This window comes from Montipora foliosa, chromosome 11 (assembly GCF_036669935.1).
Source record: "Montipora foliosa isolate CH-2021 chromosome 11, ASM3666993v2, whole genome shotgun sequence".
NCBI lineage: Eukaryota > Metazoa > Cnidaria > Anthozoa > Scleractinia > Acroporidae > Montipora > Montipora foliosa.
In genome coordinates this window covers 48,677,857-48,692,856 of record NC_090879.1, presented here as the reverse complement: position 1 = coordinate 48,692,856, position 15,000 = coordinate 48,677,857, and the positions used below count along the sequence as shown (strand labels likewise).

Below are 15,000 nucleotides of genomic sequence, written 5' to 3'. Positions count from 1 at the left end.
TCTCCGTCTTGCCCTGATTACCCATGATGCACTAAAGAGCGTGAACTCGTCTACAGAAAATGACCTGCTTTTCTATAGAAAACAGCCTGTTCCCGTCAGACCTTGTAGCTCAGTCGGTAGAGCAGCGGTGATCTAATCCGAAGGTCGTGGGTTCAATTCCCACCCTGTTCAGAGTTTTTCTCTGTCCTTGTGTGGGCCCATTTCCATTAGTAGGGCTAAAGCTCAAATGGTTCATATGGGGTACAAAACTAGCACTTCACAATTACACTCTAATCAGTTAAGTCTACAGCCTGATGACATTATCAACATCACGTCCTCGACCGTATGTGAAAATTTGACCAAACGCGAACGAGATGCCCTCAAAACAAACAGGAAACGTAACGACATCATTATTAAATCAGCATACAAAGGACCAGCCACAGTTGTCATAGACAGAAACTGGTACATCAATGCATGCCTACAACTGAACGACATATCCTCCTATAGACCACTCGACAAGGTGATTATGGCGTAATAGTCACCTCAACGGCAACCAATCAGCGCAGAGAATTTTCAATAATCACCTATGTAATTATACTAATATGTATTATTGGGCTACTTCGTCGTCGTCGTCGTCGTCGTCGTCGTCGTGCGTACGCGCCCACCTGCACGAGTAATACCGCTGGTCAAGATTACCATAAGAAATGCAACTCATGGGTTCCTATGCGTATGGAGCTCCGCTATTAGTATTACTCACTCATTTCCGACTTCTTTTGAGAAATTTTTAAAGAACGGCACTTGTTTGCACATATCGTGTGATATTTCTAGAAAAACAAGAAGTATTCAGGAGCTTTCCCGAGGAAGTTTGTGCCATGATTTTTTGTCCAACCAATCAAACGATTACACAACAGTTTTTACTAATCTTTGCATGTTTTCCTTCAGAAACATTTAAAAAATCAAATAAGGGCTAACACTACTGTTAAACCATAGTGCAAAACCCGAGCTTATTTTTAAGCGGATAGTTAGGACAAAGGTTGTTTACAATCTCGTAATAAAGTACCACTTTATGAACAGGCCTTCTCGACATCATTTCTTCCCAGCGCAATGCGATGCTCACCAGTTCCTTTAATAGCCCCGGTGGCAATTTTCGCAGCCTCGAGTTGCACATGTTTGAGGATATCACATTCTTTTTCAGTGCATCCATCCCAAACCAGATCTGCATGCTCCATTACAGGGCGAACGAGAGATTTATAGAGCCTCTCGAGAGCGTTTCTACTAAGTTTGAATTTTAAACCCTTTAACTTAATCCGCTCTCTTGCAAGCTCTCTCATAAACATTAAAAATATGCGGTTTCCAAGATAAATTGCTAGCAAGCGTTACGCCTAGGTGACAGAAAGAAAGAAAGTTTGTTTTGAATACAACAGAAACAACAGAATGTGCTTTAACATGTGGCATATGAAATTTTACACTAGTTTTAACAATAGTTACTTCATTTGAATTTTTATTATTCTCTGCAATGTTTGTAAATAAAGTTTTTTTTTTATATACAAACTTAGTAAAGTTTGTCAGATAGTTTGTTTCGAATACAACAGAAACAACAGAATGTGCTTTGACATGTTGTATGAAATCTTCCATCAGTTTCATGAGCAGCATAGAACACAGGCTCAGTTGGGGTAACTTTTATAAAGACTAAAAGCTCTGTCGGAGGGAGATGTAAAATGAAGCTTCTAAGGCTTTTCTACAATTGGGCCTGAAGTCTATGCTCTAAGCTGCTGTAGTTCCCTTAGTTTAAGCCTACGGTGTTGTTTCACTGTCACCAAGGGAAAGGTTAGGCATACCTGGTGTGACTTTTAACTGGAACCAAGAAAACTGTGCTCATTCGAAGCCTCGGGCTTGTCCATCGAAAATTTAATATTCATTTGAGTTCACACAAAATATTTAAATAGCGAAATAATGATTGACAAGGCTGTCATACAACCAAGGAGACTACAATTTAATCTTGCCTCGCCAGACCGTCTTTTAATCAGTGAAATAAACTAATAACACCCGTACAACCCAGCCAGCTTCTGTAAATGCCAAGATCCTAAGGTTGCGTCATACTCAGAAACTTAACAATTACAGGGGTGGCGATATGCGAGGCGATAGACAATTCGAACTCAGTTTGCAGAATGATTAAAATCACGTTTAATCACAGTTCAAAGTTCTCGAGACAAACTAGTGAAGACGGTGATGATAGGAGGTGAATTACGGTAACAAAACAGTTCCCAGAATAACTGATGAAATAAACTTGATGGTAGTAAAGTTCGTAGATGCGGCACAAATGAGTAGAACAAGGTAGTATAATGTAGTGTAGTGTAGCGTAGGTTCGAACTGAAAACGATAATTAAATACAATACAGCTAAGATAAAGCGTTAGCTACATAGGCATATAACAGACATAATAATCGGTACTTAACCGGCCGACAAAAAAGGGCGGTTTCAGAAAGACTAATAGACATAACTAACAACTCGTAGCATAAAAAGAATGCTGAGAACATTTCATCCAAAGTACCGGAATAGTAGAAATAACAGAACTAAAACTACTAGCATCGAACGTATCTTGATCACGATAACAATAATTTGGTAAACATCAGACAATTGGTTTCGTAGCGTGACAACACTTGAACATTGAAAACTAGTCGCTGGCAGTAATAACAATGAAAGTAAAAGATAAGGAACTTACTTTGGTGACGACTCGCACAGACGACAGCAGAGAGTATAACTCAATAATAGTCAAATGGTAGCCTATAGCCGATTGATCCTCTGATCGTAGCGGTTGCGGAATAACTAACTAACGATTACGGTTGTTACGAGTCGCTTTTTATACGCGCGCATACGTGATTATGCCTAGGGCGTTACTTGAAACGTGTAAACTACATCTTAGAAGTGTTGCTTCATTTCCTACACGAATTTAGCTTTGAGTAAGCATGAAACTGCAAATTCCTAACCGATGCGTAATACATTTGAGCACGTTCTACTGAAACCAAAGCTATTGATTGTTACTAGAAATTGTCTTAAAATCAGGGAGCGTTTCAAAACTAACATTCCGGCCCCTTAAAGGCGATAGGAGCCTTTACTAAATAACCATAACAGGTTTGAAACGCAAACTCTATTGATTACTAAACTATAAATGTTCATACTAATCACTACGTGTCCATTATGATAATATTCTTAGTTGCTAACTCTTGCTTAAAATCTCCGCAGTCTCCAGTAGAACAATCTTGTCTATGGGTCGCACTAACTCAGAGGTCCTGGTCTTGACTTTAGCAGAGCGTACTAGCCCATCCTTCCGATTGTGGTAAACTTCGAGCACTCGTCCTAGCGGCCATACACTACGCGGTAGGTTTTCGTCTAGTAGAAGGACGATATCATTAACTGCTAGGTTTGACTGTAACTTGGTCCATCTTTGGCGTTGCTGTAGGGATGGAAGATATTCTCTGGTCCAGCGGCGCCAGAACACGTTGCTGAGGTATTGAACTTGGCGCCATCTGCGACAGCTGTAATTGTCATTCTTAGAGAACACCCCTGGAGGGATTGTTGCTCCAGCTCGGAGAAGCAGAAGATGGTTAGGTGTTAGCGCGTTGAGATCCTTCACATCGTCAGACACTTTGGTTATTGGTCTGCCATTCACTATCGACTCAACTTCGCACATCAGTGTACTTAGACCTGTTGTTTCAGCAATGCTTTCATAACTTTCCTTACAGTTCAAATGCATCTCTCCCACACTCCGCCGTGGTGTGAAGCAGCCGGTGGATTGAATGTCCATTTAATTTCTTGCTGCAAGAGAAATTCATGGATCTGGTTCTGGTTCCATTCTTGGAGCGCCTTCCGTAGCTCTTTCTCGCCTTTAACGAAGTTTCCTCCGTTGTCGGATCTTATTTCCTCTGGCCTTCCTCTTCTCGCGATGAAGCGTCGAAGGGCGTTGATGAACGATTCTGTATCCATAGAGTGAACAATCTCGATGTGGACAGCTCTTATCGTGAGGCACGTAAACAAAGCGCCGTACCTCTTAGCGGTTGTTTGTCCGCGGCGCACTGGGAAGGGACCAAACAAATCTACGCCTACATACGTAAATGGTGGCTTTGAAGGCGTGACACGATCTTGCGGCAAATTGGCCATTTTCTGTTGCATTACGGGAGCTTGGCGGCGCCGACAGCTGAAACACGTGTTGATAATGTTGCGGACATTAGATCGTGCTCCCAAGATCCAATACCTTTGCCTGATAAGTGATAGAGTGTACTCGATTCCAGAGTGGGCTGAAGCGCGATGGAAGTATTCAATAATCAGCTTAGTAACATGGTGTCTCTTTGGAAGAATAATGGGATGTTTGGCGTCATTTTCTATTGGTGCGTGTTCCAATCGTCCTCCTACACGGAGAAGTCCATTTTCCAAGACTGGGTCTAGTTTGTAAATGCTGCTGTTCTTCTTAAGGTTGTTCTGGTTTGCTGTTTCTCGAGTGTCGTTGCCGACGCCACTTAGACTAGCCAACTCATCCTTGAAGGTTTGCTTAGATAGAGAAATGATACTATCATCGGATTGGAGCTGGATGGTTTTGTTTGTGTTGCTGTTCTGACTTCGGTTTCGCAAAATATTCTTGTAGCGCAACACCCATGCTATAATCTTCTTAAGCCGGGACCATGACGAAATATTTTCCATTGCATTGCCAATGTAATCGCAGGAGACGCTTGCTTTGTTTGCAAATGTTTCGACTCCCTTCTTCACTTCTGGGTCGTTATCAGGGATCTCGCCCAGGTTCTCCGGTCTTTGTGGCCATGACTGCTCCGCTTTCTTCAGGAACGGTGGTCCGTGCTTCCAGCGTTCATTCATTAACAGCTCATCTACTGTCATTCCTCTGGATGCTTCGTCAGCCGGGTTGAGCGTACTTTCAACGTATCTCCACTGCGCAGCTGTAGACTGGTCTAAAATGGCCGACACGCGGTTGGCAACAAAGATCTGAAATCTCTTATCTTTGTTCTCTATATAGCGAAGAACGCATGTGCTGTCAGTCCAAAACGTAGAGCTGTGAACAGCCATGTCAACCTCTTGTTTGATCATGCGGTCCAGCCTTGTTGCTAAGACTCCCGCTGACAACTCCATTCGTGGGATCGTCATTGCCTTGAGAGGGGCCAATCTGGACTTTGCCATAATTAGCGAACAGTGAACTTCACCATGTATATCGATTTGGCGAAGATATGAGACAGCTCCATAGCCTTGGCTAGATGCATCGGAGAAATGGTGGAGCTCGCATCGTTGTATGTCTGAGCAGTTTGACCGTTGAAAGCATCGCGGAATCTCAAACTGTTCCAGTTTGGGGACTTCCTTCAGCCATGTTTGCCATTTTTGCTTGCAGGGTTCAGGAATCTGATCATCCCATCCGAGGCCCTTGAGACACAAGTTTTGTTGAATTGCTTTAGCGGGTAGTATGCATGGTGAAACAAAGCCAAGAGGGTCGTACACCGAGCAAATGATGGACAGAATTCCTCTCCTTGTGATCGGTCTATCTTTTCCAGCGATTTTGTAGCTGAATGTATCCTTCTGTACATTCCATTGGACGCCAAGAGCTCTTTCAGTGAGTGCTAGATTGTTGCTTAAGTCGAGATTCTTAACCGATGGTGCTCTTTCAATTTCGGGAACGCAGCTGATTACGTCTCTTTAATTCGATATCAATTTAGTGAGACGAAATCCTCCCTTGGATAGCATTTCACGGAGTTCTCCCACCAGACGAATAGCTCCAGGATTTGTGGCGACGGATTTTAGACAATCATCGACGTAGAAGTTTCGTTTAACAGTCTCTACTGTGATTGCATCAAAGGCTGCCTTATTATCTTCTGCAGTTTTCTTCAAGGCGAAATTTGCGCAGCTCGGGGACGAGGCACCACTGAACAGATGAACTAACTTTGGTACTCTTCAGGGTCTTTGTTCAGATCGCCGTCTGGCCACCACAAAAATCGCAGATAGTCGCAGTCTCGAGGGGGCACTTGAACCTGATAAAACATAGCCTCAATGTCAGACATGAAAGCGATTTGCTCTTGCCGGAACCGTGTTAATACACCGACAAGCGTATTTGTCAAATCCGGCCCCTGTAGCAGCTGGTCATTTAAAGAAGTACCCTGGAATTTGGCTGAACAGTCGAATACGACGCGGACCTTGTCAGGTTTCTGGGGATGAAACACAGCGTGATGTGGCAAATGCCATACGTTTGAGTAGTCCAGATTTTCCTTGCTAACCTTTCTTGCGTAGCCCTTGTTAATCAGATCATCCATGAAGTCTCTGTACTTTTTGTGTAAAGCTAAATCTCTATGAAGACGTTTCTTCAGTGGGTGTAGTCTCTGTCGTGCTTGTGATTTGTTGTTCATTAGAAGTGGTGGATCATTCTTCCAAGGTAAGGCAATTTCATAGTGGCCATTTGAAAGTTTTGCTGAGCCTTCCATGATGTGTAACACTTTTCGGTCGTTTTGTGACATGCAAGCTTGAGGCTCGTAGCTGGAGTCGTTGAATTCTAAGTTGCAGAAATCTTCAAATTGTTTGCTTAGCTTGGCGCTTGTATCGAGGAAGTTTGCAGTAGGAGCCTTGCTTTCTTTTCTGCCTAGGGGACCATTTAATACCCATCCGAAAATTGTTCGTGTTGCAAAAGGACCGCCGTCTTTGCTTTCTCTAAACTCTTTCGGTTGAAGCACTTGAGGAGCATCACTTCCAATGAGAAGACCGACTTCCGATTCTATACTTTGCATTTTAATTGCCTCCAAGTGTGGCCAGCGGTTTACATCTTCTTGCGTTCCGATGGTGTCATTTGAGACCGGGAGGCTGGGCGTAGAATACACCATTGGTAGCTCGATTTGGTTTTGCTCGATGAGATCCGATACTTCCAGATTCACAAGAGAACACTCGATTGACTGGCTAGACGTTTGCATGGTTGTGAGGGAGAGGGACGTTTTCTTCCCTTTGGTGCCGAGTTTTCTGAGAAGATCTTCTGTACAGAGCGACGTGTTTGAGCCTGTATCCAGGAATGCATACGTTAGCACTTTCTTACTGCCACCCTTTACTTTAACCTTCACTGGAACTATCGATAATCCTATCACAAAACCGCTGGTCACTTGAGATGTGTTCACGTTTAAGTAGCTGTTACTCGGTTGTGCTGCATTTGGAGTTGTTGGTGGTTCGTTTTGACCTTCTTTCTCGTTCTGACTTGGTGGCGTTTCTTTCACGTGTAGATAAGTTGAATGCTTCTTTGTACACCCTTGAATACGACAAAAGTTCCGTTTTGGACAGTCTTGAACAAAATGACCAGGAACTAGACAATTAACGCATAGCTTATTCGCACGAACGAACTGGTAGCGGTCGCCTAAACTTAACTTCTTGAACTCATCACATTGTGACAGCCAGTGGTTTCTTTTACAAGAGGGGCACTTAAATTCCTTTCTTTCTTCTTTATTGTTTGGTCGCTGTGGGAAGGGTTGCTCTAGTCCCTGTGTGGTGAAAGATTTACCGTCTCGTCTGTTTCTCGTGCTTGCCCTGGAGTTAAAGGACGGTCTCTGTTCGCTTTGGACCTTACCAAAAATGGGGTGGTTGGCTGCTCTTGATCTTGCTTCCACAAACTCCGATATGTCTTTCAGGTTGGGATCCCTCTTTTCCTTCTGGGAGATTGTATCCACAAGATCACGCCATTTCAGCCTCAGTGGATAAGGCAACCGCTCTACGTTTTTCCTCAGACTGTCAGGGTTTTCAAGACGGTTCAGGTAGCCAATTTCCTTGAGGGTATTTCTACAGCTGGTCAATAGTATAGAGAATTTCTGTAGCGAAGGACCATCTTCAACACGGATTGGTGCACCATTAATTACGCGGTCCACGTACGCAGTGGCAATATTGTATGGTTGCCCATATCGCTCTGCCAATAGCCTCTTAGCTTCATTATAGCCAATGTCATCAGGCATTGTTAGACAGCTTCGCACAAGATCTTGGACAGAACCACTAGTGTATTGCAGAAGATAATAAAGTCTTGAGCTAGCGCTTGAGGTTTTTCGTTCCACAAGGTTTTCGAAGGCGCGAACGAATTCGCAGTACCCGATGGGGTCGCTGGAGAACACAGGAACTTCAGGTTGCGGTAGAGTTAATGCCATAATAGCTTCTTGTTGCTGGTGAATTAAGAGCTGAATATCACCCTTTGGTGGAGTAACTGAGGTGGCCTGAGGTACAGAGTTTTGGCCAGGTGTTGGCTCTTCCACGCATTTCTTTCGCCATGCGGAGGCTTCTGGATTAAACCGCCTTGCCGGTTCCTCTGATTTTGCAACAGACTTCAAAGTAGGGTTAAGGGGGGTGGACTGTTCTGGGAGGTTCTCTGATCCAATGTCGTTAGCTATAGGTGCGACCTTATCTCCTTTCAGAACCATTTCGATTCCATTGGGAGCCGGCACTGGATCAGCAGAAAATTCCGCCTGCGGTTCTTCTATTGGAAAATAGCTCGCGGCAATTTCTCTTTCTACCGCTTGCGCATAAACGAGTTCTTCGGCTTCTGCCTTCGCCTGTTCAGTTTCGAATTTTAACTTGGTTTTGCGCTGTCGCAGTTTTAACTCGTCTTCTTCAATTTGGTGCAATCGCTTAAGCGTAGCAGCTTCTGCTTCTAAAATGGCCTTTCTAGCTGCGGCCTTTGCTCTAGCACTAGCGGGACGAAGAGCGTGACGTTTGCGACGAGCGTGAAGAGCGTGATGCTCGAGACACGAGAGAACGTGTGCCAACGTTTGACACACTGTCCTCTGGTTTAACTTGCACCTGGAAAGAGTTTGTTAGCCTTGTCGTTTCGATCCCCGTGAGCCACACGTCTACAATTTCTTGCATGTGTTCTACCTGGTCGAATACCGAGTCATAATACGATGTCGACTCCTCGATGGCCTCTCTTTCCGTCAGTTGGCTATGAAATGTCCTATGCGCGGCTTCAAATTTGTCAAATGCTTCTTTCAGTTCGTTTGTTTTCCTGTTTACTTCATCGACATTGTTTTCATCAGTCATTAGATCGGTAATTTCGTTAATCTTCCTAGTCACGACTCCTTTCGCGAGGCCACGTGCCCTCTTTGTATCCATTGGGATAAGAAAGATCGATTAATCCCGTGTTAATTGATGATAACAACTTGGCTAAAACACCACACGAGTACATACGGGTAACATACGAGTAACATACGAGTAACATACGGAACATACGGATACATACGAATACATACGACTAACATACGACTAACATACGACTAACATACGAGTAACATACGGATACATACGACTAACATACGGATACATACGAATACATACGAGTAATACGAATGTTTTTCTCATAAAGGAAGCTCTAATTATAGGCCTTCCAGGCATTTTTCACGCCAGCAAACACGTACCCGGCTCAGTTTGAGGGGGGAGGGAGAGGGTGTTGATCAACCCCCTCAAGGCTTTCGTTAAATTTAGTCACAGTAAAATAAATTCACAAGGAGTGCAAAACCCTTAGCTTGCGCTACAAGATGACAATATATTTTGGATGTCGCTTATGTCGTGTGACGTCATCAGATCCGCCATCTTGATTTCACTATTTCAGCTTAAGTTGCCTATGATAAATCAGTGCAAAAAATCAGTGCAAAATCAAGCCAGAAAGCTTAAATGGGGTAAAAGATTATGACAGACCTGCTCTGACTTCCTTACGTGTCTTAAATGTAAACTGGCCTGACAGTCAATCATCTACGAGAGCAACATCCAAAATATACTGTCATCTTGTTGCGCAAGCTAAAGGCGGCGAAATACGAGATACAAAAACCCTAAACTTGGCGCGAAACATGATTTCGTTGCAAGTTTGGGTCGATTTCTCCCGTTTTTCACCTTGCATGATCAACTTGTTGCGCAACAAAAACATTTGTTGCGGGTTGAAGAAAGTTATTGCGAAAAGTAGAGCGCAGATCTATACAAATTTTGGCTTTGTTGCTCGTTTTTCATCAAGCTCACAACTTGTCGCGCAACAAATGTGCTCTTGTACTAGCAAATCAACCACTCAGAGCCCTGCATTTCTTTAACCCGCAACAAATGTTTTTCTTGCGGGTCAAGTTGATCACGCAAAGTGAAAAACGCGAAACATCGACCAGAACTTGCAACGAAACAATGTTGCGCCACAGCTTGAGGGTTTTTGTATCTCGTCTTTCGCCGCCTTAAGGGTTTTCCACTCCATATGAATTTATTTTACTGTGACTAAATTTAACGAAAGCCTTGGAGGGTCTATCAACACCACCCCCCCTTCCTCAAACTGAGCCGGGTACGTGTTTGCTGACGTGAAAAATGCTTGCAAGGCTTATAATTAGAGCTTCCTTTATGAGAAAAACATTCGTATTACTGGTATGTATTCGTATGTATCCGTATGTTGATCGTATGTATCCGTATGTTACTCGTATGTTACTCGTATGTCAGTCGTATGTCAGTCGTATGTTTTCGTATGTATCCGTATGTTCCGTATGTTACTCGTATGTTACTCGTATGTTACCCGTATGTACTCGTGTGGTGTTTTAGTCATGATCTTGAGCTCGGGTATACTTAAGGTGTACTTACTCCGCTGGTATGAACCCACCTGTTAATTTTGAACCGTGAATATAGAATATAAAAAGTTACGATCAGCGACAAACATTTTGGGAGATTTTTGCTACGTTCAAGTAAATTGCAAAATCGAAAGTGATATGGCCGGAATTCAGCGGGCGCCGTGATTAAGTTACCGCGGCATGTTTACTCGCCAAACAGTGAAGCATCTGTGTCAAATGATGGCATGATACCGGGTTTTTGTAAGTTTCTTTTTCTGTCAAGTGTTATAAAGTTTGACAATGAAATGAGCGAAGTCAAAACAAAGATGACAATCGCCCAACTCTTGTTTATGCAAAGTCAAAATTTACTCTCCAAGACACGTGCGACGTTATTTATCACCAGGTAATTCCATCATTTTGGAAATAGCAGCTACTTTATTATTCATCTGCGTCACAAGTTTTCACTGATTTTGGGCCTCATTTTGTTGAAACTCAAGCACGCTTCCAACAGGTCTGTGAACCCTTCCTGCTTACAGAGCAATACTAAAAAACTTCTCCCATATCACATTTGAACCTTAAGCTCGAAAATTCAATACACAACATGATATTATAATTCACAAAGGCAGAAAATACCACAGAATCCTTTTCCAGCGAAAATTTTATTGAAACAAACAACATATTTGCTCTTAGAGGCGAAAACCTCTTCCTATTTCATTGCGTGCGTGAAGACAAGAAACTCAATTGTGTCAAATTACCATGCACTAGTACTTCAGGTAAATACTGCTCACTTTGATTTCGTCGATAGATTGATTTCGGGCGATAGATTGTTGTCGAAGTCCAGTACTCGTCGCTTTTGAGATTCATGCCTAGTATATCCAACTGACTTTCCATTATTGAGCTCCATAAGGGTATATTTTGTTTAAGGATCCACTAAAACGCCATTCGCGTTGCATGACTTTCGACGCCATTGCAGGCTAAGTTAATGATTCTACTGTGTCCACCAGAGAAATCTACGCAGTTCCACTACCCTCTCGATCCTAAGAAAATACGCGCAGAAGGCTCTATACACAAAGACACCACTTACCAGGGGAGTGACAGGCAAGACTTTTACCGACACGGAAAAAAAAAAAAAAAAAAAAAAAAAACTAAACGCAGACCTCGACTGGGTTTGCCCATAGGCAATCCAGTAACTAGATGCTTCTGTGAAGCATACACTGGCTTGCCTGTGGTACGTGCTACAGAAAATCAGAAGGCACTGAATTGTGTGGTATTGAAATACAGCATTCCAGTCTCTGAAGAATAACAAACGAGATGCTTCCGTGAAGCATACACTGGGTTGCCTGTGGTACGTGCTACAGAAAATCAGAAGGCACTGAATTGTGTGGTATTGAAATACAGCATTCCAGTCTCTGAAGGATAACAAATAAAAGACAAGCGAGAAACATTGGCTTCTGGGCTGACATGTTGATAATTTTCAAGTTGCCTCACAACTTCTTTGCACCACAAGTGTGCCCTCTGAGCATCTGACAGCTTTGTAATACGAACTTCACTGAAGTCAAGCCCTGTTGAGCGGGGTTAGTTTTCGGATGGGAGACCAAAACAATAAACCCCTCATAAAAACAGAAGCATCTGACCGAAAATACTATTAACGCTAACAAATGCGAACTCAGCAAGGTACAGATTTTGTTAGCTTGCTTTATGCAAAACAAATATTGATGAAAAAGCAAATAACTATTGATACAAAATTTTTAGAAAGAGCAGAAGGAAGTTTCCGGGACGGTCGATCGAGAATGAAATATTTACGACATGAAAACAACATTAATTTTGAACCGTGAATATCGAATATAAAAAGTTACGATCAGCGATAAACATTTTGGGCGATTGTTGCTACGTTCAAGTAAATTGCAAAATCGAAAGTGATATGGCCGGAATTCAGCGGGCGCCGTGATTAAGTTACCGCGGCATGTTTACTCGCCAAACAGTGAAGCATCTATGTCAAATGATGGAAAGATACCGGGTTTTTGTAAGTTTCTTTTTCTGTCAAGTGGTATAAAGTTTGACAATGAAATGAGCGAAGTCAAAACAAAGATCACAATCGCCCAACTCTTGTTTATACAAAGTCAAAATTTACTCTCCAAGACGCGTACGACGTTATCATCTATCACCAGGTAATTCCATCATTTTGGCAATAGCAGCTACTTTATTATTCATCTGCGTCACAAGTTTTCACTGATTTTGGGGCTCATTTTGTTGAAACTCAAGCACGCTTCCAACAGGCCTGTGAACCCTTCCTGCTTACAGAGCAATACTAAAAAACTTCTCCCATATCACATTTCAACCTTAAGCTCGAAAATTCAATACACAACATGATATTATAATTCACAAAGGCAGAAAATACCACAGAATCCTTTTCGTCTCGACGGGCGATTGATTGTTTTCGAAGTCCAGTACTCGTCACTTTTGAGATTCCTACCCAGTTTATCCGACTGACTTTCCATTATTGAGCTCCATAAGGGTATATTTTGTTTAAGGATCCACTAAAACGCCATTCGCGTTACATGACTTTCGACGCCATTGCAGGCTAAGTTAATGATTCTACTGTGTCCACCAGAGAAATCTACGCAGTTCCACTACCCTCTCGATCCTAAGAAAATACACGCAGAAGGCTCTATGCACAAAGACACCACTTACCAGGGGAGTGACAGGCAAGACTTTTACCGACACGGAAAAAAAAAAAAAACTAAAAAAAAAGAAAAACTAGATGCTTCTGTGAAGCATACACTGGCTTGCCTGTGGTACGTGCTACAGAAAATCAGAAGGCACTGAATTGTGTGGCATTGAAATTCAGCATTCCAGTCTCTGAAGAATAACAAATAAAAGAGAAGCGAGAAACATTGGCTTCTGGGCTGACATGTTGATAATTTTCAAGTTCCCTCACAACTTCTTTTCACCACAAGTGTGCCCTATGAGCATCCGAAAACTTTGTAATACTAAACTTCACTGAAGTCAAGCCTTGTTTCGCGGGGTTAGTGTTGGGATGGGAGACCAAAACAATAAACCCCTCATAAAAAAACAGAAACATCTGACCGAAAATACTATTAACGCTAACAAATGCGAACTCAGCAAGGTACAGATTCTGTTAGCTTGCTTTATTCAAAACAAATATCGATGAAAAAGCAAATAACTATTGATACACAGTTTTCAGAAAGAGCAGAAGGAAGTTTCCCGGACGGTCGATCGAGAATAAAATATTTACGACATGAAAACAACATTAATTTTGAACCGTGAATATAGAATATAAAAAGTTACGATCAGCGACAAACATTTTGGGAGATTTTTGCTACGTTTAAGTAAATTGCAAAATCGAAAGTGACATGGCCGGAATTCACCGGGTGCCGTGATTAAGTTACCGCGGCATGTTTACTCGCCAAACAGTGAAGCATCTGTGTCAAATGATGGCAAGATACCGGGTTTTTGTAAGTTTCTTTTTCTGTCAAGTGTTATAAAGTTTGACAATGAAATGAGCGAAGTCAAAACAAAGATGACAATCGCCCAACTCTTGTTTATGCAAAGTCAAAATTTACTCTCCAAGACACGTGCGACGTTATTTATCACCAGGTAATTCCATCATTTTGGAAATAGCAGCTACTTTATTATTCATCTGCGTCACAAGTTTTCACTGATTTTGGGCCTCATTTTGTTGAAACTCAAGCACGCTTCCAACAGGCCTGTGAACCCTTCCTGCTTACAGAGCAATACTAAAAAACTTCTCCCATATCACATTTGAACCCTAAGCTCGAAAATTCAATACACAACATGATATTATAATTCACAAAGGCAGAAAATACCACAGAATCCTTTTCCAGCGAAAATTTTATTGAAACAAACAACATATTTGCTCTTAGAGGCGAAAACCTCTTCCTATTTCATTGCGTGCGTGAAGACAAGAAACTCAATTGTGTCAAATTACCATGTACTTCAGGTAAATACTGCTCACTTTGATTTCGTCTCGACGGGCGATAGATTGTTGTCGAAGTCCAGTACTCGTCGCTTTTGAGATTCATGCCTAGTTTATCCAACTGACTTTCCATTATTGAGCTCCATAAGGGTATATTTTGTTTAAGGATCCACTAAAACGCCATTCGCGTTGCATGACTTTCGACGCCATTGCAGGCTAAGTTAATGATTCTACTGTGTCCACAAGAGAAATCTACGCAGTTCCACTACCCTCTCGATCCTAAGAAAATACGGGCAGAAGGCTCTATACACAAAGACACTACTTACCAGGGGAGTGACAGGCAAGACTTTTACCGACACGGAAAAAAAAAAAAAAAAAAATTAAGAAAGAAAAAAAAAAAAGAAAACAAACAAACTAAACGCAGACCTCGACTGGCTTTGCCCATAGGCAACCCTGTAATGAAAGTAAAAGATAAGGAACTTACTTAGGTGAC

At 42.3% G+C, this 15,000-nt stretch overlaps 2 protein-coding genes across 5 annotated transcripts in view; both read right to left on the bottom strand.

The window, feature by feature from the left end:
- Positions 1 to 5,369, bottom strand: part of LOC137976541 (carboxypeptidase N subunit 2-like) — a 47,174-nt gene extending 41,805 nt beyond the window's left edge. The window contains exon 1 of one of the 4 annotated variants that reach the window (XR_011117776.1): positions 1,818 to 5,368. The gene's annotated coding sequence lies outside the window, so the exon portion shown is untranslated. Of the gene's footprint in view, positions 1 to 1,817 lie in introns of all 4 variants that reach the window. The other 3 variants (XR_011117777.1, XM_068823914.1, XM_068823915.1) reach the window with 3 other exon arrangements.
- Positions 5,370 to 5,908: 539 nt separating this feature from the next.
- LOC137977316 (uncharacterized) lies at positions 5,909 to 9,092 on the bottom strand. Its single transcript, XM_068824551.1, has 2 exons — positions 8,859 to 9,092; positions 5,909 to 8,722 (listed from the first exon to the last, which is right to left on the bottom strand). The coding sequence occupies exons 1-2, from the start codon at positions 9,090 to 9,092 to the stop codon at positions 5,909 to 5,911; spliced, it is 3,048 nt and encodes a 1,015-aa protein (XP_068680652.1).
- Between the last annotated feature and the right edge of the window lie 5,908 nt (positions 9,093 to 15,000).